General features: G+C 50.1%; 7 protein-coding genes across 7 annotated transcripts; 3 read left to right on the top strand and 4 right to left on the bottom strand.

The window, feature by feature from the left end:
- Window positions 1-598: 598 nt before the first annotated feature.
- N7508_009247 (alkaline phosphatase) lies at window positions 599-2,452 on the bottom strand (the record flags this gene model as incomplete). The annotated part of the gene is made up of 2 exons (XM_058467310.1): window positions 599-879; window positions 931-2,452. 2 exons carry the CDS (start codon window positions 2,450-2,452, stop codon window positions 599-601), a joined length of 1,803 nt encoding a protein of 600 aa, XP_058315156.1.
- A 334-nt stretch (window positions 2,453-2,786) lies between these two features.
- Window positions 2,787-3,624, bottom strand: N7508_009246 (uncharacterized protein; the record flags this gene model as incomplete). The annotated part of the gene is made up of 2 exons (XM_058467309.1): window positions 2,787-2,986; window positions 3,099-3,624. The coding sequence occupies 2 exons, from the start codon at window positions 3,622-3,624 to the stop codon at window positions 2,787-2,789; spliced, it is 726 nt and encodes a 241-aa protein (XP_058315155.1).
- A 1,831-nt stretch (window positions 3,625-5,455) lies between these two features.
- On the bottom strand, window positions 5,456-8,328 carry hmt1 (putative vacuolar ABC heavy metal transporter (Hmt1); the record flags this gene model as incomplete). Its single annotated transcript, XM_058467308.1, has 3 exons — window positions 5,456-6,707; window positions 6,769-7,925; window positions 7,981-8,328. The coding sequence occupies 3 exons, from the start codon at window positions 8,326-8,328 to the stop codon at window positions 5,456-5,458; spliced, it is 2,757 nt and encodes a 918-aa protein (XP_058315154.1).
- A 900-nt stretch (window positions 8,329-9,228) lies between these two features.
- N7508_009244 (WD repeat protein) lies at window positions 9,229-13,294 on the top strand (the record flags this gene model as incomplete). Its single annotated transcript, XM_058467307.1, has 3 exons — window positions 9,229-9,411; window positions 9,450-9,486; window positions 9,549-13,294. The coding sequence occupies 3 exons, from the start codon at window positions 9,229-9,231 to the stop codon at window positions 13,292-13,294; spliced, it is 3,966 nt and encodes a 1,321-aa protein (XP_058315153.1).
- Window positions 13,295-13,633: 339 nt separating this feature from the next.
- Window positions 13,634-15,365, bottom strand: N7508_009243 (uncharacterized protein; the record flags this gene model as incomplete). The annotated part of the gene is made up of 2 exons (XM_058467306.1): window positions 13,634-14,395; window positions 14,457-15,365. The coding sequence occupies 2 exons, from the start codon at window positions 15,363-15,365 to the stop codon at window positions 13,634-13,636; spliced, it is 1,671 nt and encodes a 556-aa protein (XP_058315152.1).
- Window positions 15,366-15,521: 156 nt separating this feature from the next.
- Window positions 15,522-17,391, top strand: N7508_009242 (splicing factor cactin; the record flags this gene model as incomplete). The annotated part of the gene is made up of 5 exons (XM_058467305.1): window positions 15,522-16,037; window positions 16,093-16,557; window positions 16,611-17,237; window positions 17,295-17,327; window positions 17,374-17,391. The coding sequence occupies 5 exons, from the start codon at window positions 15,522-15,524 to the stop codon at window positions 17,389-17,391; spliced, it is 1,659 nt and encodes a 552-aa protein (XP_058315151.1).
- Window positions 17,392-18,861: 1,470 nt separating this feature from the next.
- Window positions 18,862-20,015, top strand: N7508_009241 (forkhead box transcription factor; the record flags this gene model as incomplete). Its single annotated transcript, XM_058467304.1, has 2 exons — window positions 18,862-19,326; window positions 19,425-20,015. 2 exons carry the CDS (start codon window positions 18,862-18,864, stop codon window positions 20,013-20,015), a joined length of 1,056 nt encoding a protein of 351 aa, XP_058315150.1.
- Between the last annotated feature and the right edge of the window lie 4,435 nt (window positions 20,016-24,450).

Here is a 24,450-nt window from a genome sequence, read left to right as displayed (position 1 = left end):
CAGAGAGCTCAAGGGACAATCAAAACATCGCAAGCCAAAATGTGCCTTTTTGTCGGCACCTGCCATTACATGTGCACGCACACGTGTTTTGAGCTTTACCTTTTCTGCGATGAGCTCCTGCGACAACTTAATCGCATAAAAGACGAAGTGGAGTGCGGGAATTGCATTTTACCCTTTGACCCTGACTGCCCAGGATGCAGCCCATACACCACCCTGACTGGGGAAACCCTACGACTGGGCCCGGAAGGGCGTCCGCGTGAGAGTCAGACAGACACCAATGTTGTGAAGTGGATAATGGACATGTCGGAGTGTTGCCCTGCTTGCAGCGGGGAGTGACATTTGCTGCTAAGAGTGATGGCGGAGCGAATAAAAGAGAGACAGAGCTATGACAGACCGGGAAAGAATACAACGAAATGTTAATGTGATTCAGTGACTATGTGAAACGGATTGTATGCATGAGTACGACAGTAGGTACCAAAATAAACACGATTGCGCCTGATACAAATAACGATTGGTATAAAGTGTAGAAATGAGCCGGAAATGTCTAGGAATGGTTTAAATTGTAAGTCCGTGAGACATATGATCATGGCCAAGTGCTTCAGTGAGAACCGCCACATCCACAGTCGTCCTCGGATCGCTTCTTGAATAGTCCGTGGTAGGAGTCTAGTCCATCAGTGCGAACACCCATGCCCAGCGGGTGACCCATCCAGTCATATGGGTTTAAGAAACCAGTTTTGGTATCCCGTAGCTGCTTTGTGACCTTGCCAACATCAAGATCAAGGTATTCAGCGAGAAAAGAGCCGACGTCGGTGTTCTCGTTGTTGCCGACCAAGGGCCAGGCGTCCTTAGACGATGATGCGTAGATGTTGACGTCGACAGCTATAGCATAATTAGTACGCGAGTATAATTCACAATTGGGTATTCACTCACCGGAATGACCGTGGGTGCTCCAGCCGACCTGAGCACGACGGCTGATCATATCCGTAAACAGATTCTGTGGGCTGACTTGAGGCTCTGGGTGGAGCAAAGCCTGCACCTCATCGTCAGTGGCATCGGTGATGCCAAAACCGTCTTTGATTAGGTGCTTACGGACCCAAGACTTCTTTTCCGATGCACTAGCATCATTGCCTGCACCAGCAAGATACTCCTTCAACTGGGCATGAATATACTCACCAGAGTGGCTCGCTTTATCCAGAACCTCTGGGAGCCACTGGTACTCGGGGTAGGCGTTGGTCAGCTGTCGTGCCGCAGAGAGCCCACCAGTCTCGTGGTCGGATGTGCTCACGACGACGGTAGGAGTAGACTCATTCTCGACAAAGTCAAGCACAGCAGCAAATGCCTTATCATAGGCCAAGACCTCGTGCACCTGGGCTGCAGGATCATTGTTGTGGCCGGCATGATCGATACGAGAGCCCTCGATCATGATAAAGAACCCTTGCTCACTGTTCTCAGTGGCCTTGCTCAAAGCCCTCAGAGCAGTGCGAGCCATTTCCTCCAAAGAAGGGTACTTCTCGTTCTGGCTACGTCGGTCAATCTCGAAGGGAATATCGCCATGGGCGAAGAGACCTAGTAACGGCAGGCTGGCGTCCTCACCACCATTGAGACTATCAAAGGCGGAACGGTTCTGGATAGTGGTGAACCCATTACCCGAAGCAAAATCAATCAGATCGCGATCGTCACCCCGGCAGCTTCCTTCAGCAGACTTGGGCAAGAAGTGGCAACGTCCACCACCAAGCATAAGATCCACAACCCGACCGAGAGGGTGGTCTCCAACCTCTTGGGCGGCAATGAGATCTTCATACTGGCGCAGATTAGCATGAGAGGCGAAGCATGCCGGAGTCGCATCAGTAAGACGAGTCGTCACAACCAGGCCCGTCTTGTAGCCTGCCAGCGCAGCAGCCTCAAGCACGGTTCCACATGGCGAGTGGTCGGGAAGGACCGAAATTGCACCATTATAACTCTTAAGTCCACAAGAGAATGCAGTAGCCCCAGCAGCCGAGTCAGTAACCAAACTAGAGGTCGACCGTGTCCGTGATGTCCCAATATGGTGCTTGTCCAAGAGCAGAGTGTCGTCAACGGGCAGACCATCACGATATTGCCGGAAAGCACGAGTCAGAGATAGACTAGTAGGACCCATGCCATCAGAAACCATGAAGATGACATTGCGCTTGCCCGTTGGCTTTCCTCCAGGCCCCCAGGTTGTATTCTTCGACTGCTCGTGATGAGGAATCTCGACCGCCTTGTGCTGATAGACCGCCGCCAGAACAATAACCAAAACCGTGGCAATGAAAGCCCAAGCGAACATTCCAATCTCGCGCCATGATGCCCAGCTCCGTCGTTCGGTATGGCGAGTGGTGTGCTGTCCGGTCAGGAGGGCTTCTTCTTCCTCATTTTGGATCGACGAGCGGTCGGAGGCCGGGCGTTGAGCCAGGAGGGGCTCTTCCCGCGCCATGGCTGCGGTAGAGACAAAATCGGGTCAAATAGGGCGGGATAGTCGAGTTTGGTAGTCGGTAGAACCCAGAAAGAGTGACTGAGCAGGGATATGCGAGGTCAAGATCACCGACGGCCGGGTGGACCCTGAGAGACGATAAGATTCAGTAGCCGGACTCACATGATACGTCACGTACCCGCATTTATAGGGTTACATGTAGTCTACGAATTTGGGCAGGGCCTAGCCTTCTTCATGATTTAGAGGGAATGTCTTGTATTGGTGTAACAAAGTACCAGCCGGAGTTATGAGGTGGCTATATTTTACATATTATCTCCAAGGGAAAGCGAGCAACTCCCTAGGATCTGCCCTTCCACCCAATAGGAATCATGGCAGCAGCAATCTCAGTAACACCACGCTCCGTAGCAAGCAGATTGAACTGAGCAGCCGCATTTCGGGTATCCAGAATGTCAACCCGAATGCCCAAGGAATTGATGTGGCGCTTGGTCTCAGGCGAGAGAGGGAACATCGAGGCGCCAAGACCAAGAATGAGCATATCTATCAAAACCAATGTTAGCAAAATGATCAGCCTCCCTATGAGATAGCCCGGCACTGTAGCCCAGAGGATACCAACACCACACTACCACAGAAACACAAGCAAGAAACATACCAGGCTTAGGCCAGACAACATCCAAAATCCCCCAAACAGACTCATCAAGCTCAAACTGCCCCTTAGCATTAATCATGCTATCCTTAGCAGCACGATCATCCTTAGCACCCTCTACACTCTTCCACGGCCTCCACGCAAAAGCCTCACCACCAACAAGCAGCAGTCCATCACCACCAGTAACCTTAACTCCATTGTTTAGGTGGAAGCCAGAGTCAAGAGTGGCATCAATAGCTGTTGTCGGCGCAGGGACATTGCCCAAGACGTTCAGCGCGGCAAAGTCCGTCACCGTGTCTTCGTTGGACTCTGGACCGCGGTCGCGGCTGACGGGCTTGTGAGCGTGCGCGCGGGAGACCATGCGGGATGGGCGGATGGATGAGCTGTCATTGCGTCTGCTTGAGGGGAGCTGGTGGCTCAGTTTTGGGATGGCGCATTTTGAGGCTGTTGATGGGAATCGGGTGAATCGGGATGGGGTGCCCGTGAGCGAGGTGCGGAGGGCGCGGAGAAGTTGTGGGGATGGGGAGTGCATTGTGAGCGAGTCTGTCGATCAGAGTGTGGTGTTAGATCTGATGGATAGACGAGTTTCTGATGTTGTAGCTTGGATGGTTGTTGCGGAAAGTTCAAGTAAAGCTTTCAGTCCCCGGTCTTGGCGAAACAGGGCCGATCTTTTGCGCTATCGTATCTATGAGAAGTCCTACATTTGAACCCGGCCGGGGGTTTCGATCATTGTTTTTCTTAACTTGAAAAGGAGGGAATTTCGAGCAAGATACGATAAAAGAACCAGGAGGCTAACATCCTGACTGGCCACACTGCTGCAATATGGTAGGCCTCTCCATGGCCCGATTAGGCCTGTCAGCCTCGCTGAGCATCTGCGCCATATCTTATGCCATCCTTCTTGACCTGTCACTCGAGCATTTCGCTTTGTTTGACCGCTTCCTTCTTCTTCTTTTTCTTTTGCTTTTTTTTTCCGCATGAGGACACCTCTATCTCAAGTCTCTTTTGGCGAAGATATAGTGACTAGACATAAAGGGCTTGATTATTTCTTCGCCAGCGTAGATTTGAGCAAGAACGAAGAACCGCACTACTAGACAAATAAGAAACATGCTGGATGAACCAAGCAAACTTAACTAGACACCACTACCCGCTTGCTTCTGATTAGGAGTGCAAGAATACCACTGTTTTGTAGAAAGCACTTCACCTGCAACAGGAAATCAATGCAGCACTGTCATATCACCAATTCCACAGAGCTTCATCACACAAGCCAAAACGCAGTGGAAGATATTCATGCGGAGCTTTCAAGGCGAGTCGCTGGGTACATACCACCGGAAACCCGAGTGGCAGCTTTTTATCACCTTGATGTGGTATGTATTTCCAACTTCGCTTTCTTTCTACCTTGGACTGATCATCTGCATCCCTAAGGTCTGCGACTCACCGCATTGAAGAACATGGTCAACTCCAAGAACGAAAGATGTAAGAGGTATTGCACCATGTATCACGATCTAGTGACAGGCCGGCTTCAGATTCAGATGAGTCTCATCATCGTAACCACTACAGCATTTAATACCATGGCTGAGGCTCCATGGAAAAAGTCATTCTGGCTAGGCTTCTTAAATATGTGGCCGATGAGCAAGTTGATAATGCATTTGTATGACAGTATAGGGCCAACTGGGTGGCACATGATTGGTTTGTCAATGATCTACCTGCATTTGGGACGGTTATGAGGGAGTTCGGATGATGTTGCTGCTTTGTTGATTTGTATGGGGATTTGTATAGCTAAGCGTATATCTCTCTATTTTCGATTTTGCTTAGTGAATAAACCATCTAAACTGATAGATGTGTTCATAAACTGTTCCATATGTTACTCCTAATTAGGGGGTGACATTCTCTGTATAGGGACGATTCAGAGTTGGACCGCTTTATACACTCGCCTACGCATCCCCGGAAACATCTGAGATTGAATTGTTTTTATATTAATATCCAGCGTAGCAATTAATCTAATTTTTGATTTTTTGCAGGAGTCCCAACCCTGACCCTCTGCACCCCGGGTTCATATGAAACAAGGACAAGAGGAAAAGACAATGACATCGTACCTATCGTAGACCCAAAACGCCAACACGCAGAAAATGAAAGAAGAAAAAAAAAACACAAACCGGCAAAGGAATAGAAAAAAAAAGGAAGAAACAAAAAACATGCAAGGCAATCATCTCTCGAACGGGGATCGCTCCCCTGATTTCATGCCGTCTCCGATCATTAGTGCCTCTTGAGGACTTGTCTTGAAAGAGAATATGAAAAGCGTATGCACATAGTGAGAGATAAACAAGAGTATACGGGCTAGATTAGCAGGTGCAGGCCAGGGTGATTCAATTTGTTCGGCGGACGCCTTTGCGGTCTTCATCCGATTGACTTGAGCTATCGTCACTGGTAGTTGCTGTACGAATTCGCTCGGCGCGGTCATGGAGGACTTGTGCCTCTGCCGCGGCCTTTTGGGCTCGAATTTGCTTCCGCCACATGCTGGCATAGCGGCCCTTCATGGCAAGAAGCTCTTCGTGGGTACCACTTTCCGCTACTTGACCTTCGGACAGAACCAAGATGCGGTCTGCGGTGGTGATAGTGCTGAGACGGTGAGCAATCACCAACATAGTGCGTCCCTGTGACAAGGTGGAAAGTGCCCTTTGAATGTGCTCCTCTGTGTCGGTGTCTAGTGCTGCAGTAGCTTCATCTAGGAGAATGACACGAGGGTTTTTAATGATAGTGCGAGCAATTGCAACACGCTGCTTCTCGCCACCACTGAGTCTTAGACCACGTTCTCCGACCTTGGTATTGTATCCATCGGGGAAAGCCAAGATCTTATCATGGATACTAGCAGCGCGGCAGGCCTCGTAAACATCTTCATCAGAAGCATCTTGGTTAGCGTACTTCAGATTGTACATCAATGTTTCGTTGAAAAGTACAGTGTCCTGAGGGACCACTCCAATATGCTTTCGGAGTGAATCGATCGTAATATCTTGCACATCATGCCCGTCAATGCGGATACGGCCGTTCTCAGAGTTGTAGAATCGGAATAGCAGACGGAACACAGTGGATTTACCGCCGCCAGACTCACCAACCAAGGCAGTGGTTGTTCCAGGCTGGCAGTGGAAGGTGAGGCCATTCAATGCCGGCTTCCGTGCATCGTAAGCGAACTCCACATTCTCAAACTTGATATCACCCCTGCACATCGCCAATGGAGTAGCACTGGGACTGTCGACCACAGTTGGCTGCTCACGGAAAAGTTCAAGGAGACGCTCGGCATTGATCAGTGCAGACTGGATAGAGCGATAGAAGGTACCAAAGAAGTTCAGAGGGCCTTGCAGTTGAACCATATAGGTCAACAGCTCCACAAACTTGCCCACAGGACGCTGACCAGTAGATACTTGGAATGCGCAGATGAAGCACATAACTAACAAGCCCATCATGAACACAGTATTTTGACAAGTATTCAGCAGCGTAAGAGAGAGCAAGACGTGGTATTCAGCCTTTTGGAAATCTCCTACAGCGCCCCGATACCGGTTGAACTCATAATGTTCAGCGTTGAAGTATTTCACTGTCTCATATGAGACCATCGAGTCATTCCTAGAGCGAGTGTTAGTTCCCTTCGTTGTGTATATTTATCCACGGACGGGGCCATTCTTACTTCACAGCGTCTTCTTGTCTAGATGCGTTGACCATCTGTCTTCTGATTTCTGCTCTCCATTGAGCCATACGGATGGTGACATAGAGATAGCCAAAGGTGGAAATCCCAACAGCCAAGGCATAGTATACATCGAATGCGATCAGGAAGAATGCAATGGCAACAACAAGATCAACGAGCATTGGTACCACCTGGAAAGTAACCTGCTCTAGGAATGTGTTGATCGAGCTACCCTTGCTGAGAGCAGACAGGACCTCGCCAGTCTTCTTGCCGAGGTGGAAGTCTAGGCTGAGACCATGGACATGCTCGAATGCAGCTGTGGAGAGCTCCATGTAGGAATACTGACTCACGGGGATCCAGAGACTGGAGCGCAGAGAGCTGAGCAAACCCTGACCACCCTGCAACCAGCGGTAGATCACATAGAGGCAGATTTGGAGCCACGGCACCTGGAATTCCTCGCCATCATCTCTGGTGAGAGCACCGGTAATCACACCGACTTGATAAGGCACCAGAACGTTGACAACGCGCTGGGCAATAAGGAGCACGAAGCAGAACATGACCACCAGCTGCAGACGGCGGGACTTGGAGGGCCACAGGTATGGAAAAAAGAGTGAGTATCCGCTCAGATACTCCCACCAGCTGGTAGAGGGGATCGTAGTGGGACGCACCCATGGATCCTGAGGTTTGGCGGCTCCGGAGGGAGGCCCTCCGTTCGTGGAACCATATGTATGGCCATTGCCATTGGAATTTCCATTGCCATTCCCGTGTCCATTTTCAGTAGCAGCGGGATCCAAGAGCCCAGTGGATTCCGAGACTCCATTGGTATAAGATGCCTTCTTCTCATGGCTCTTCATCCTGACCGACTGGCAGACATAGAGAAGAACCAGCGAGAAGAGAACTAGGATGCGGACACTGTTCGACACCACCTCCATGCATTCCCACGGTGTAATAGTTTTGCGGAGCCGGCCTCCCTCTGGATCTCCAACGATTGGTTCATGGTGAACCGAGGTGTACACCGACAGGGATGTGCTAACAATAACCAATTCAATCGGGATGGCGATCGACCAGCAGACAAATTGGGCGAGGGTCGGGGAAGGAGAGGTGTCGAGCAATGCCATGAGCATCACTGCGTAGACGAAGAACGAGCCAACGATGTAGATCTAGATGCGGGTCAGCTTACAGCCAAAGGGAAAAAAAGGGCCCGAGAGAATGTACCACAACCGATTGTCCTCGCCACCAATTCTCTGCCCGGGCCACCATAACGTGGGTGATATAGATAGTTGCATCGGCAATGAATGTGAGGAGAATGCCAACAGAGAGCAAGTTGAAAGCGCGTTTCACGTTCCGAGAAAACTCTTGAGGTTTCTCGTAGGCGGGCTTAGCTCGTGATCGTTGAGGCAGTGGCCGGCCTCCAGGCCCCAGGGTCTCAGAGGCATGCTTGTTGGCTCTCTTCGCGGTGACGGTGGTATTTGCCACAAACGCCGCAACGAAGAGGATGAGGAGAAAGATAGGGTAGCATGTGCGCAGGTACTCCAGCAGCTCAAGAGCTGCGTGGGGATACATGGTGAAGACTTCAAAGGTCCATGGCAGGTGGAAGGGAGGAGAGTTCGGATCGGAAAGGACTGGACGGGTATGGCGAAGGATCGACGCGAGGGATGGGAACTTCCTAACCGGTTTCCACGTGGTCAACCTTGGAGTTTAAAGAAGCAAAAAACCAGGAAAAAAGAAAGGGAAAAAAAAAAGAAGTAAAACGAGAAGTTAATAAAATAGGAAATGTTCTCAGTTCTTCACGAAGAATCCAAAATCCCAAGTAGATATACAGAAAATAGAGAAGTACGGTGTGGATGCTGCAGCTAAGGTCTAAGGTCTCCACACGGAGTTAGGGACTCTCCAAGCTTCTTATGTTTGAAAGACAGTCCAGGATATTGTTTGCTAAAAGTCCGAACCTCAATCTTGCCCAATGGTCCGGGTTGAAATTCTCCTACATGTCGATCTATCGATCGAGAACAGTCCAACATGTATATGACTTCACTGTCATCTGAGGCATACAGAGGATAGATCATAAGATACAGGGATTTCCGCTTAGAGGCGTTGGATCTATGAATATCCATGTGCTTTCTTTGTCCCACGGAAGTACCGAGTCCCCGGTCGAGGTAAGACAATCCTCGTTCTGTTCTGTGTTGTCTATCTAGACCGCTCTTAACATGTGTTTCGGCCCGATGTCTTGCAGACCGTTTGAAAATCTAGAATTTGAGTGGAGGAAACAGGGAGTACAACTACCTGACTGGCGCCTTATAAGATGATCGAGATATGTGGAACAGTGGAAGAGTGGAAGATGGCAAGTAGTGCAAGAGTGAGGCATGGGTGCCTCAGGGATCGTCTCTCACCGCCGCCCCCATATTGATCTTCAACTCTCCGCTTCTTCTGTCGTGTGCCCAGTATGGAGCCTGGAGACTCTGTTGAATGATGTCGGACCTCTCAGGTTCGCGCTCTCCGGTCCCTCCCCCCTCCCCCTCCTCCGCCACAAAAGTACTCGAATCGGGCTGCCAGTGCCCTGGCGAGGTTCGCGCCCTTCTTCGGCTCGAGGCCTCCAAGTCCACAAAGCAGTCGTGCGGATGGTCCCCGATCAATCAGATCCAAGTCGCTGTATGTCTCTCACCGCTCTGATATTTTCTGTCTTCTAGACCTTCAACCCCCCGCGATTTGATGTCATCGGGGCTAGTGAGATCGCGAAGTCAGATTAGCCAATGGAATTCTCTCTAATGCGCTTCTGTGAAGACCAGGAGAACCGCAGACAGTCACCCATAAAACAGGGATCGCAATCACGGCCTTGGACATATCACCTGAACGGACACATGCGGTCATCGCGGGCAAGGAGATTCTCAAAACCATCCGCGTCTCGCCCGACCACTCTTCGGAGGAATTTAATATTCGAAATGCGGTCATCAGCTATGCATCCACCCATCATGAAACGGGTGTGTCGATGCCACACAAAGATCAATTGAACGTCAAGGACGTTAAATGGTCACATGGGAACTTTGACCGGACAATCGCAACTGCAGTTGCAAATGGTCGGATTGTCGTCTACGACCTGCAGCGGCCCGGCCTCCAATTATGTCGGTTCCAAGGCCACAACCGCCAGGTTCATAGGCTCGCCTTCAATCCCCATTTCCCTTCTTGGCTCTTGTCTGGTAGTCAAGATGGCAGTATTCGGATGTGGGATCTGCGCGCCGCCTCTGCGAATCGGGGCAGTTCCACTTGCGGCAGCAAGCATGTGTACCAGGGCAATAGCGGTGCCATCCGGGACGTCCGGTGGTCTCCTAGTGACGGGGTCGTGTTTGCGACCGCCTCGGACAGCGGCGCCATCCAGATGTGGGATTATCGCAAGGGCAATGCACCCTTGATGAGAATTGCCGCTCACGATCGGCCATGTTTCGCCGTGGACTGGCACCCCGACGGCAAGCATATAGTCAGTGGTGGTACAGACCGCCAGGTAAAAGTTTGGGACTTCTCTTCGTCTGCAGAGCGACGGCAGAAACCTGCGTTTCAGTTCCGAACACCCCAGGCGGTCACTAATGTGCGATGGCGGCCTCCCTCCTGGGTCGGCGAGTCACCTGCCTCTGGAGAATGGCAATCATCTCAAATCGTTACGTCCTACGACAAGGAAGATCCGCGTGTTCACCTCTGGGACCTTCGACGCCCTCATGTCCCATTCCGGGAGTTTGATCGGTACGACTCCCCCGCATCAGATCTGCTGTGGCGATCCAAAGACCTCCTGTGGACCGTCGGTGAGGCCGGAGCTTTTACGCAGACTGATGTACGGTATGCGCCAGCCGTGATCAACCGCCGACCCATGTGCTCGGTGGCTTGGAGTCCTAATGGCGAATTCGTTGCGTTTGGCCAGAAGCGCCCCCGTCGACGTCCCTTGGGAGTCAATGCTGCTGAATTTCTACTTCATGAGGAAGATGAGGATAGTACCGATGAGAAATCGTTGAGTCAAAGTCCTGGCGATGATATTATCGACGAAGGAGCTTTGGCTACTTCTCTTCGGCATCAGAATGCTAAATCGGCCACAACTCGACCATCCAAGTCCTTGGGAAGTACTCCACCGGGGGCAGTGGATTTCACTCCAGTCCTGCCTCTTGACCAGGCCCTGGCTAAGATTGCGACTCCCGCACCCAGTCAGCTGGGAACCATTGCTACCATTCCAGGTGCTACGAATGACCCAGAAGTATTCCGGTATCTTGCAAGCAACTACACGCCGTTAATGGACGAATATCGTGAATCAAGGACACAGGCTGATATTCTGAACTCCTTGATCGAGTCCCTGGACCACAATGCTGAGTGTGCTGATGAGGTTTCACTAATCAAGGTGGCCCAGACTTGGAGAATTGTCAAATTTGTTATTCTTCAGGAGCTCCAGCGCCGAGCAAGGGAGCAACCTGCCAAAGGTGGTCTTAGAGACAGAACATCCAAAGATGGCTCCTTGGCGGACAGATCGCGCGAGGATGGTCGTCACGAGAGGGCGAAAAGTCGATTGTTCAAAGGAGTCATGGAAGCAGTGCCCGAGGTTGAAAGCACCTCGAACATGACAACCCCTCTAGCGAAACCATTGCCAGACTCACCGGTAATGGACTCTTGGTCTAGCACTGATGATTCTCACATACCATCATTAGATGATAGGGGCATTGTCATTGATCCTCTACCGCCATCGGTTCTGAGTTCTCACAATGGCTGGGGGATGTCAGATCTCGACGTTCGTCATAAATCTAACCCGCAGCCACAAGTATCATCCATTGATGATGCTGTTTTATCAGAACACCTACGAGATCCAACACAGGAAGACTTGGACAATGACCAACGGTCTGCACCTCGAGCTATTGCTGGCAAAGCAGATTGGCGCCGACATGGCCACACAGGCTTTGCTCGAGAAAATTCAGAGGATGACTATGACCAACGGTTAGAGGACAAGCGTGCAGCTATTCGGGATTTCAAGCAATACCCCAAAAAGCCGCTGACTCTCGAATCAACAATGGAATCTAATCGGCCTCCCCCCACCGAACGATATGGCCGACACGATTCTTCAGAGAGTTTCCCCATGTTCTCTACCTCCACAGACAGCTCGCATCCATCAAGATCTATCGCTGCTTCATACTCATCCAACGGACAGCTTGATGTATCTAGATTGCCGGACGCTGGTCAATCCTCTACGACGAGAAGAGGATCGAATCTAGCTCCCACGCGCGAGGAATGCGAAGACGAGCTTTTCGAAACGGCTATTACAGACAGCGATCAACTGCATCTTCAGCGTCCATCCAGTCCTCCTCCTTTGATAAAGGAATCAATCCCGCTTGAGCCACTGGGAGAAATATCCTTTCCCGACGATACAAATTACAGGGGTACTGCACCTTATTCAGCGAATGACGATATTTTACGAGTAAAGATTCCACTTATGCCTAACGGGACAGACTTGAAGCCGTGGAGCATTGAAGCAATCCTGAAAGAAGCAGTTCGTTATTATCACAGCAGCAGTAGCTCTGTTGACATCCAGACAGCAGCCCATCTTCTTCAGAAGCTCCATGTTCTCTTCCACGACTGCGAGCAAATCCTGCCATATGAAGAATGCGAAATGGTCTTCAAAACGTACAACGAGCACCTAATCCGGCACTCGATGGACTTGGAGGCGGCAGAGCTCCGTCTGTCCTGTGTGGAATCATACCCTGCCGTTTACGACTACGCGCAGACAGACTCGTTTATAAACGTTTATTGCTACACCTGTCAACGGCCCTTTGAAAATCCGAAACAGGACAATACCCGCTGCTATCGCTGCAGTACACCCCAAGCACCATGCTCCATCTGCATGTGCCTTGAACCGCCACCAGAATGGGCCACCGACCGAAAACAAACACAACTCACCTCATCCACCCTCTCAAGCCCAAACCCAGACTCTGAAACCACCTCTCACGACTCATCTCAATCTTCTGTCCCCACCGAGCCAGTCTCAGACTCAGAAATGGAGACGTTGATACCCTTCTCAGCTCCCAGACCGAAAGGCTCCGCGATCTGGACCTGGTGTCAAGGCTGCGGCCACGGCGGCCACCTAGCCTGCATAACAACCTGGCTAGGCGACGTAACAATGAGCGAAGGCGGATGCGCAACAGCAGGCTGCACGCACGATTGCGGCCCCGGTCCACGCCGCGAAATAAACCGCCAAACCCTGCAAGCAGAGTCCAAGCGCCGCGATTCAGCGAGTCGCTCTTCTGGCGCTGGCCTTGTTAAGCGGGATCCCTGGACGAAGGGCGAAAGTAAAGCCGTGGAGAAGGTTCGCGGTATGCTTGGCGTTGCTGGTGTTGCTGCTGCTACTGGTGGTAGTGGTGCTGGGCCGGTTATGTCGACGAATACTACTGCTGCCCCGACGCCTGTTTCGTCGGGTGCGATGTCGCCTAAGAGGGTAAGGCTTGTTACTCCTACCGAGCAGGAGCAGGAGAATGGTGCTTCTGCTCGTGTGGACGTTATTTCGAGGGAATAAGCTCGTGGTTGTGACTCGTGCCTGGTTGCCCCATTTTCGTGGTGTACTTGTATTAGTTAGCGTTTTGCTTTTCTTTTTTTCTTTTGGTTTTTTTTCTCTTATTCTGGGTCATGGCTGGCTCTCTGTTTTATTCCGAATTGATTCCCCTACCGCGCGATACATCTAATGAAATGACTGGTTTGACTAGAGGTCCTTATAAACAGAAATTCTTGCAACAAGTACATGGAGTCACAAACTTAAGACTTAGTGCACCCATCATGGTACCTGCCAGCATGACATGCAAGATCAGGAGACCAACTGAAGTAAACAGGGTATTACTTCGAGATCATGCCCCCAGAATTAGAACCTCCGCTTTTTCTTGGCGGGGGCTTTGCTCTTCGCCTCAAGCTGCCGTTTTAATTCTTCGCGTTTCCGTGATGCCCGCTGATCTTCTGTCTCTGGTTCCGCGGGGGGATTGGCGCTAGCTCTCTCAGCGGCTGGTTTGAGTATGGGTGATTCTTCCTGCTTGATAGTCTGCTGAGCTGTTGGCTCCGGGGCATTGTCTTTCTGGGCTGGTCTGGGTTTGACGGGTGATGCTTGCTCGGATGAAGCAACTACTGTTTGGGATGTAGATGAAGGAGGCTCATATTGGGGTTGTTGGCTGCCTTTGGTTTTGGCTTTGCCGCCTATCACGCCCAACTTGCCGGTACGTTTCGGTTTGGCTGATGCTGGCGCTGGGGACGTTGAACGAACTTTGTCATTGCTTGCTTTCTCTTCCGGTGATTTGAGTTGCTGATTGGGCTTCGGCGAGGAAGAGACTGGCTCTGGCTCCGGGTCTTTTTTCTTCTTGCCACCGATAACACCCAACCCGCCTCTTGGCTTCTTCTTGGGTGCGGGTGAAGCTGGCTCAGGCTCAGGCTCAGGCGAGCTACTTGAAATACGGCTTTTGCGTGGTGCTAGTTTTGGTGCTAGTTCAGGCTCAGGGTCGGTATCTGATGCTGTAGCTTCGTCTTCTTCTGACGGAGCTGGTGAAGTTGGACTCTTCCTTTTGGCCTTTGGTCTTGGCGAGGGAACCGACTCTTGAACATGCTGGCGCTTGAGATGTGGAGGTGTTTCTTGTCGCTATAAAGTAGAGTAAAATTTATCATACTGTTAGAATGATCAGAGGGAAAGTGTGGCATACCTCAAACCCATCGGGATCGCTGTTTGCCGTTGATTCGCCTTCCTCGGCATGATGTTGTGGTCGAGGGCCTGTAGATTGCTTCTTTGGACTTACAGCAACTTCCTCTTCAAATGGAGTTGCTTCTCTCGTATGTTTCTGAGCGCTTCTCTGAAGTTGATGCCACCATTCGCCCTGATGATTAATGCTTTTCAAACCCTCGATCTTTCCTGATTCCAAGATCTCGTGGAACAGATGGATTCCAAATCCTGTGCCAGTAGAGGATCCGACTTCGGCGAGCCAGGCCTCTTCGTCGAACGGCGCAATACCTTTCACAAATCTTCCGGCCTCAGAACGTGTACTGCCTTTGCGAGATGTGCGTAAACCTGCAGCGCTCGGAAACACAGATCCCAGTTCAGCACCTAGAGATTCAAGCTTGTCAAACAATCTGCCCAGCACATAGTCTTTCTGTTTGATCTGACTGAGCAAAGAGCGCTGGCGCAACTCCATATCTGCCTGCTCTTTCAACAGTGGAATGAGTATGCAACTTTTCACGGCGGACAAGGGCTCTTTTGAAAGCTTCAAAGGCCATATTAGCGGCTTCAACGGTGCCGGTAGCTTGGTTGTTGTTGTGATTTCAAGCGAGTCGGTTTGCGTCCCACAGCTTAGGACTGTGCTTTCTTTGCCCTCCTGGAGAGATTGTCCGATTTTCTCCAGGAGGACTTTGAGCTGTTCTGGATCCTCTCCGGGGTCGATCGTTGCAGCCTCTTCCTCTGCTCTTTTGGCAATGTCCTCATAGAACAGCCGCTCTGCCCAAACACATGTGAGATCTGTGAGGTAGATTTCATAGCCTTGCTGAGTCCAGGTATATTGAAAGAGCAGCGGAGGTAATCCTCTGTGGGACACATGAAGCCGTTGCCATGATGAAGGCATTGTTGAACATGGTGTTGCATTTGTCCAGGGAAGTTGTCATAGCTGCCTGGGACCGCAGGGAAGGTTTGCCGCCCGCGTTTCTTTCCTGCAGATCTCCCGAATTTCTGACCTCCGTCCAGCTTCATCTTTGCTACTCTTTGATCTGTTCACACCACAATGTCTTCGCGACTTCCAGATCGATCAGATTCTAGGCGCAACCGGTCGCGATCGCCGTACTCACAGCGCCAGCAGAACCATCCCCGCCGCGACGATAGAGAATGGCGGGATCGACAAGACTCCGATCGCAAATGGGATAATGGGAGACCTGGTCCCTCTCAACAGCCTCGCAATATGCGCGACCAAGTCCGTCTCAACTTGCTTCAAGAAGATCAGCAAGTGCGCGAGTGGGTCGCGCAGGAGGACGTGTTCGTGCTGAAGCAGGCCAAGAAGAAGGCAGAGATCCGAGTCAAGGAAGGTCGCGCAAAGCCTATCGACTGGCTTACGGTCACTCTGCGTGTAATCGATCCTACCCGCGATCCTTTGGACGATGAGATTGCAGACTCCGATCTCGATGTCGTGGACCCAGATGGCGTGTTCGAGGGTCTGTCGCAGACCCAGCTACAAGACCTTGAGAAGGACATCGATACATTCGTGAATCTTGAAACAAATGCGCAGAACCGCGACTTTTGGCAGGTAAGACTCGTTTACATTCATATTAAGGATGCTATTGACCACAATTATTCTCTAGACTATGAAAGTCATCTGCCGAGACCGTCAAAAGACCTCTACACCCGAAGGGCGTGCCCTGAGCTCTGTTGCTGCCGATATCAACAAGCTGTTGAGCCCCAAATCTTACGAACAACTAAAAAATCTGGAAGTACAAGTGAGAAGAAAGTTGAACTCGAACGAGCCGATTGATACAGACTACTGGGAAGAACTGCTCCGCAGTCTTACAGTTTGGAAGGCAAGGGCGAGACTGAGGAACGTTTATCAAACTATCATTGAGGAGCGTGTCCGCGACTTGAGAAAGCAGCAGACGGAGGAAGCTGAATCAATCCGGGCGAAACTGGCGCCTCTTGCTCCTGTTGTCATCGCAGGTGACACCACAAACTCTGCTGAATTTGAAGGCTTGGATCCAGACCCATTGCTCCAAATTCGCCCCGAGGACAAGATTTTGGAAATTATGGACGAGTCTGCATTCCTGAACCAAGTGGTAAATGCCCTTGCATCACCTACTGTCGGACTAAATTCTAATCAATTACACAGGCGCGCGAACGTCAGAAAATTCTCCGCATGGGCTTTGTCCCACTTCGTCAGCGAGCTACTGAAAAGTCCGCGACAGTGGCAAACCCAACATCTACGGGCACGCCCGCGGTATCTACATCCACCAGATTCTCCTCCATCCCGAACGAGGACTTCTCCCAAGCAACCAAAGCGCTCTACGAAAGGGAGCTTGCTAAGGGCGTCAGCGAGAATGAGGAGATCTTTACCGGTGAAGAGGCCGTCAGTACGGTATCGCAACCCCAATGGGCTGGTAAACATCGGCCCAGAAAACCCCGCTACTTTAACCGAGTTCAAATGGGTTACGAATGGAACAAATACAACCAAACTCATTATGACCATGATAACCCGCCACCCAAGGTTGTACAGGGTTACAAGTTCAATATCTTTTACCCCGACTTGATCGACAAAACCAAGGCCCCAACATATCGCATCGAACGTGAAAATGGTCGCAAGCGCGGTGAATCAACGGCCGAGGCGGGCGAGGAGGACACATGTCTCATTCGGTTTATGGCTGGACCACCGTACGAAGACATTGCTTTCCGGATTGTCGACAAAGAATGGGACTACAGTGCAAAGCGAGAGAGGGGTTTCAAGAGTACCTTCGACAAGGTCAGTCATGCCGTGCAACTCTCAAGCCCTCACCACTGACGTAATTGTTCTTTTTAGGGAATTCTTCAACTTCATTTCCAATTCAAAAGGGTAAGTCGAACTCTGCCGTTCGAGAAACATCGCTAACTTGTCTCAGATCTATTACCGGAAGTAACACACGCGCAACGACTTTCCACATGGGCGTCATTTCGGGATGGAGAGGTGGATAACTATGCAGGGAGACATTCGGGGTGTATTTTCCAGATGCCTGATACCCAGTGAATCCAGCCAAAGATGGATTGATTGGGCTGGAAACATTTCCCCCGAAGTTTTCAACACTTGAATCAACCGGACTCGATACATTTGGGAATTTCGAACCCTTGTTCCAACTACCTTAATTTTACCGCTGGCCATGCCACATCTCACCACCCCCCTGAACGTCTGTCTGGGGGGTAACTAGTGTATTGATGAATACTGCTTGGGCTCCTTTTTCTCTCTATTCTCTTTTTAATCCATTTTACTAGGGTGTTCTCTCACAAAACGGGAGACGTTGGGGGCCTTTGGTAACACTATCCCGGCCTGCAGAGTGCAGGGCTGATTCTCTCTCTTCCGGCTCGCTGGATGCAGCCCACAAACAGAAAAGAAAAAAGGAAAAAGGAAAATAGAGTCTGGACTAGACAAAAATCAGGCAAAGCTGGGGCCTTTTCCAGAACGGCGCCCAGAGGCGATTTCGCGGTTAACTTCCAGAAGGTCAGCTTTCAACCCGGTGTATGACTTTCACTGCAGGTGTCCGCTAGGCCTTCTCTATGCCAGTGGCACTAGATCCTGCATCCAGCCACCTTGGTCTTCTGCGCAATCATTGGCTGGCTAGACTATGAATCGTTCCACGACTTGGGCATCTAGGGAGGCGTTTTCCGTAGGAAGTACTAGTCTCCCTGTATTCTTTTCAAAAAAGAAAAACAAATACAAAAACAAAAAAACCAAAGGGTTCGGCCCAGACCATCTTTTGTTTGTATTGGAATGCATTTCAAGGCTGTTTGCAGGTAGAAGAGCATGTGCCTTATGTGCTGGCAAGGGAAGATCGTGCTTGAGTGGCTTCTTGAAGTGTACAGCTCCAATCTTGAATGGTAACAGCTGGGGGATCGCTTTATGCTCTCTACTTCTACAGTAGTTTTTTTCCCTTTGACCTAGACCTTCTCTCTTCCTCATCTCTTATTTTACCTTCGCTTTCCTGTCCTTTCTCTCTTCTCCAACACCTCACTTCCCACTCAGAGCATTATCAAAAATCACTTGGGTGATGGATACCTCGATCTCATCTCTTCACTTCCACATGGCTCATTTGCCAATGGACCGAGCAAGCGAGCACACTCTCTCGGCACAGCAAACTGAATCCTCTTCTCCAGATTCCATCTACCAATTAAACTCTCTCCAGCCTTACAACCCCAGTCATCAAGCCGAGCACTGGCCGAGATTTAGATCTCACCAGGCCATGATCATGGCACCTCTTCATCAACCTTGCTTTCCCAATCCTTTCGTTGTTGACCATGGTCAATACGAGTCCAACGCCAATAATACCCATCATTATCAGGACGGTCAAGCTGCTTACCTCGATAATTTGTGTCCCCCTTTACGTCCGGACCCTACCATGGCTAACCCATGCATGGCTTCATTTACTTCTGAGGGAAGGAGACAGCTTGAAGTCCATTCAGATTGGACAGGTTTGCAGCCCTCGCCTGTCTTCAAAGTTGATGAGATTTGCGAGTTTCCCACTCACCTGCCATTTGTCCACGCAGTGCAAAACACCCCCCCATCGCCACTATCGACCATCTCCTCTTACGAGTCCCCAGAATCTCTGGCTGTCGCCAGTCCAACAATGACTGTCCAAACAGTTGACCAGTTTTCACCAGGGTCTAGTGAGGACGACAGAGAAGATCAACCTGGACCAACTCCGTATTCCCACTTAATTTTCCGGGCCCTAAAGGAAGCCAAAGACAACAAGCTCCCTCTCCAGGGGATCTACAACTGGTTCGAGAGGAACACGGACAAGGCCAAGAGCTCGGGTTCCAAAGGATGGCAAAACAGTATTCGGCATAATCTGTCCATGAATGCAGTAGGTGCCCCGCTCTATCCTGGATACCAGTTTCACTTTGATGGCTGCTTCATTTCAACCCATGTACCTTGGACACAAGTACTAACAGTTTCATGCAGGGATTTGAAGCCGTCAAGGAAGAATTGGGCCCGGGCAAAAAGGCAGTGAACTTTTGGCGCCTGACACCTGAGGCGATTCGCCATGGTCAAGTCCAATCAACCACTCGATACCGCAAGCAAGCGAGTGCACGAAAGGTCCTGGGTGCAAATGCTCGTGCCGTTCAGCGCCAGCGCACAGAGATCAAGGGTGGTAATTCCTTGAAGGCAGTGAAAACACGCCATCCCAATACCAGTTGTGACGAGCCCAATGAAATCTATCATCGCCAGCCAATGATCCTGTCTTCTTGCCCTGTGGATGATCATTACCCTCGCCCGGACCCTCAAATGATGCCACACTACATCTCACCCGCCCTCGCCCCGCCTATCGACAATGCATTGCAGAGATACGGTATGGACTCTGTGATCGGCTGTACAAACCTGCCACCAGCCCACAATGGGTCATTCTATGATTCCATGCGTGCTACGCTGGACAATGAGTCGTTTGCACCGAGACCAGCGGCACATGCAGGCTGGTATGCATCGCCGTCGGATCACAATATTGCGATGATGACAGGATCCGATGCTCCAGTCGATCTCCACCACTGTGTGTAGGGAAGCTACACACGCGCGCGCGGAAACAAGGGAAATGGGGGTACTGGAAAGAAATTTTGGTGGTGAAAAAGCCCGGCAACTACGCTGACTTGCATAATTCGTTTTATTTCTTTCTTTTGTAATTTTTCTATTTTCCTAGCCGACGCCAATCTGGCCTTCCAACACACTAGAGGCACGGTGCATTTTTGTGCATGTCTACTACTCGGATTGGGAATCATCTTTGTGGGTGTTCACACGGCGCGAGCCTCATGGCAAAGGCGATCTATCTCTTGCCTCTTTGCCTCGTTCTGGCTTGGGTTTCTGCTTTTTCTCTTGGGTATTTCTGACATGAGGACATGGATGTTTTCTTTTCTCTTAATCTATGTTTTTTTTTTTTTCAAGTGTATCATAGGTCAAGTGGCATTTGCCCAGGTTCAATTTTATCGGGATCTATCACCCACATCCTTATGCCGATCATCGTTCTCTGTCAAATTCGTCAACCGTTGGGTTTTCAGCTGACCCACCTATGTTAGTTTAAAGATTTTTTTTTCAAGTGTGGTCTCGGTACAATTGAGTCCCGCCGTCTTCAGAGCCATACAAATGGAATTATGCACTGTTGGGAATGAACAATGCCAAGAAACGGCAATATCCTTCTTCCAACGAAAGTTATTCTCCGTGGGAATACATCGGCCTTGTAGAAAGTGGCACAGATAGACCACATGCTGTGCCGTTGGATTTGCTTCCTACGGCCTGTACAAGACGGCGGTGTCTCAGGTGACAGGAATAGTATCCAACCACAGTAGAGGGGAAATCATTGAACTATAACCTGCATAGTTAGGTCGTGAATAGACGTTCTTTCCCTGTCAGTGCAGGGGTCTAACACTCTATGGACGGCCCCCTTCTGCTAGTCTTCCGTAGTCTCTTTCGAAGCCCGGGCCGAATATCCACAGGGAGCTAAGTGACCACCATATGCCGCCCCCATCACCCCGCTCTATCGCTATTTTGACTGCCTGCAATCACCAGGTGCTAGGGTGACGCGGACATCCTCCGTGGCAGTGTGCTGCCAATGCTTCCTGGTCATCGCACCTCTTTTTTCCCCACCTCCCCTTTCGGGTCGTCAAACGAGCAGAATCTCATGGCCCCGGTATTCTGTATCGATCATGGATAGAGCAATGGCCCATTCAGTCGCATTTCAAGACCCCTGTCCGGGTTACGAAGAATCCGAATCATATATGAAAGAGGATACCAGCGGAACGGATACTGCGCAGGGAAGCCATTTCCTTTTTTTGGATTTATGCCGATAATATTCTGCTATCAACTTTCAGGGGGAGGGAGACTACTTCCGCACATGAATCAAAACAACGCCTTAGTGTACGGCAATCTCCCCGGTGATGTCGCGACTGACTCGCGTAACAGACAGATTGACAACACACCAGTGACGAAAGTAACATTAACACCGGCATTGAGAACCCCTTCCCCGAGTACATGTGTGAGATATATCGAACATGAATTCAGAGCTTGTGGGTCAGTAGATCTGGCACAATCAGCATGTCTGAGCAGGGTTACGAAGAATGGGTAGGGGGTGATGTTAGTTATGACCGTGCAGCCTCGGGGAGATCGTTCTACTTCTCTACAGGTACTTAGTTCAATACCTCCGTATACCTACTTGGGCAAGCAACTTGCATCTGCAGAGAGGGTCGTGGGGGGACAGTGGCAAAGGTGTGTAAGTATGCACTTTTATGTACAGGCTGTACCTGAACGCCGTTAGACAGGTGACAGCTGCAATGCGATTCACAATGTGGCCGGGAGAGCGCACCTACTAGGAGGCTTTGCAGTGGATTTCAAAGTTCCCTACGGGCCTGCCGGTATATTTTAATTTTTTGGAGGGGAAATGATATAATTTTGCGGACTATTGGAGGGTGGCCCCGAGAGCTGCGAGTACGAAACTACCCTTCATCTAACCTTAACGGCCAATGTCATACGGGGTTTATGATTTATGTGGACTTTTGTTGGGATCTTTTCTTTGATGTCCGCATGGGCCTTCGCTAGTCTTGATTAGGCATGAGATCTTTTAGTGAGGGCAAGGCACACTAGCTCGCGTTCCAGTGGCTCGACAGATGTTCGCGTTGGCTACATGTCAATCGCGGGGACAGTGGCCGCCTAATCGACGTGTAAACGTCCCGGTGACTGACCATATCTTTAGTGACATGACAAGCTTCCTTTATCGAAGGGAGCGGAGATGTCCGAGTAAATCTGATCTGACTAGCAATGTGCACACTGCGCAAGTGGCCACCAGATCCAAGATTAGGAGATCTCTGTGATCGTGGCAACATTTCGGGAGGCAGCCCCTTGTGTAGTGTGTCGTAATACTGTATTCTCTGAATTCCTAGTTTCTGCCTTGTTCTATGCGGTATTACGTCCTCTTTTGATTTGGTTGGTACCTACTGTAGGTCTGCATATCCTGTATACCGCATCTTTGTGAATGAGCTAAGATCTTCGGTGCCGCTCCAATGCAGAGTAGAGGCAGTCAGCATGTATAGCCTCACTTCCAAGAGGAATTTCAGGTACAGCCCCACTATATTACCCAAACGATCGCATTGCAGTCGCTAAATCTAGCCTGGCTTGTTTTCCCAGATCGATCTCGATCTGTCACTCGTCGTTAGCCGATAGGATGTCCAGCCTGCTGGGTGCGGGGCTTCTCGGACTTGTAAATCCGATTTTCTTTACTTTTAGGATACTTGCGATGATCAGCTGTAACAAAGAAAAAGCACACTTAGAAAAACTTCGGGGGCGCAAACACTTCTCTGGCTTTGAATACTGAGCACAAACTTCACCTGTCATGTGTTTCTGGGATGGAGTGGGCCGGTTCAACAGCAGTCAATTGTGCATGTTTTTGTTCCACACTCGCAGCCGAAATCCCATAGAGTCATCCGATATAGAATCATCGTCTGACCGCTCCTTGGGTGTTCGTCGGTAGATCCCATTGTCTGCTGTTAGCCGCCTCCCCGGGCCTTGGGTGGATCCAACGGCGAAAATCCTTCTTGTTTTGCTTTTGACAGGCAAAAAAGAAAGCAAAGAAAAGAAACAAAAGTCATCTAGACCGGCGGCTGAATCTTTTGCTCGCTTCGAGGCTCCGAAATTTTGGACGAATTGTGTGGTCCCTCTTAAGTAGATGTACATGCGCATTCGCACATTCAGTAGAACAGTGGAAGTGGAGGAATCGATGTTTATTGGTACTTTTGGACATAAAATTCCAACACGATCTTCTTTTTCATTTCTTTCTTGGCAATATTCGAGCCAGTTCAGACTGGTGGTACAGGATAGATCTCTGTTGAGAGGGAGATCTTTGGTGGTCGTCAGACACCATGTTCATGTCGCGTAGTGGATGGGTAGAAAGGCTACAAACAACGTCCGAGCATAATGCTATGTCTCTGTTTCATATTAACCTTAAAGCCAAGTGGACCTTGTTTAATGTTTGACATGTATGTACCTGTACTCAGAATGACCGATAGAACCAAATGGTCACTTGCGCAGTGTATCTGCAACCAATCCCGTCTGCAGCCTCACGCAGGTCAATGCTGCTGCAGGGATGAAGCTCCTACTCGAAATGGCAATCCAAGAGAGTATCAGCAACTCAGAGGCGTCATGCCGATGTATTAACCCTGTCTAATTTCGTTTCCAATACGAAGTTTGCTAAGAACAGTTCTTCTGGTTACTTGTGCGGCTCTTGCCACTTTATATATATCTGCAAGTATATATGTCACAACACACATTATTACAACCACTGATAACGAGACTGCTTTTGACGCGGGTCATACTAGCAAATACGTACTACCAACGTGACATTCAATAGCACTGGTGGGAAATATCTAGACCCAAGGCCCAGAAACCCTCGACGAAAAGCGGTGTCATTAACCCTAAACCTGGCTGAACGACTAGTCAAGATACAAATCCGTAAAAGATCAATCTCCGCAAACAACTTCCCATAGTAACAAGACCCTGTCAATAATACGGCGTCATGATTTACTACTCTTCTGGGGGTTCAAGATGACCTGCAACCGCTTAGCGAGACAGATGGCAGCCGTACTGGCTGCATCCCGACCAAGTTATGAAACAAGGATTATTCGTATACACAGTGTCACAGGGGAAAATCTAACATAGAGACTGGCTTCTGGTGACGTGAATTAGATCCATAATCATCACGGTGAAGATATTCACCCCGGGGGATGGAGGTCTAGACCGACTACTCGACGTGGATTCCAAACCAGAGTAACCGCAATGGAGAGTGTCACTGCAGGTATCTTGTAGCATGAGGCCGCGACGCCGAGAAGTACACTCAATACCAGGCAGATAATGCAATGCTTGCAATCACCAACGCAAAGAACGCCTTTATTTTACCCACCGACTACATTCTTGCCCGAGCCGAAGACGGTTCTATAGTGTGAACTGCAATCAG

The sequence above is a fragment of the Penicillium antarcticum genome (assembly GCF_028974205.1).
Source record: "Penicillium antarcticum strain IBT 31339 chromosome Unknown utg000009l_segment0_segment0, whole genome shotgun sequence".
In the NCBI taxonomy this organism is placed as follows: domain Eukaryota; kingdom Fungi; phylum Ascomycota; class Eurotiomycetes; order Eurotiales; family Aspergillaceae; genus Penicillium; species Penicillium antarcticum.
The sequence above is the reverse complement of the archived record's forward strand: the minus strand, read 5'-3'. Positions and strand labels throughout refer to the sequence as shown.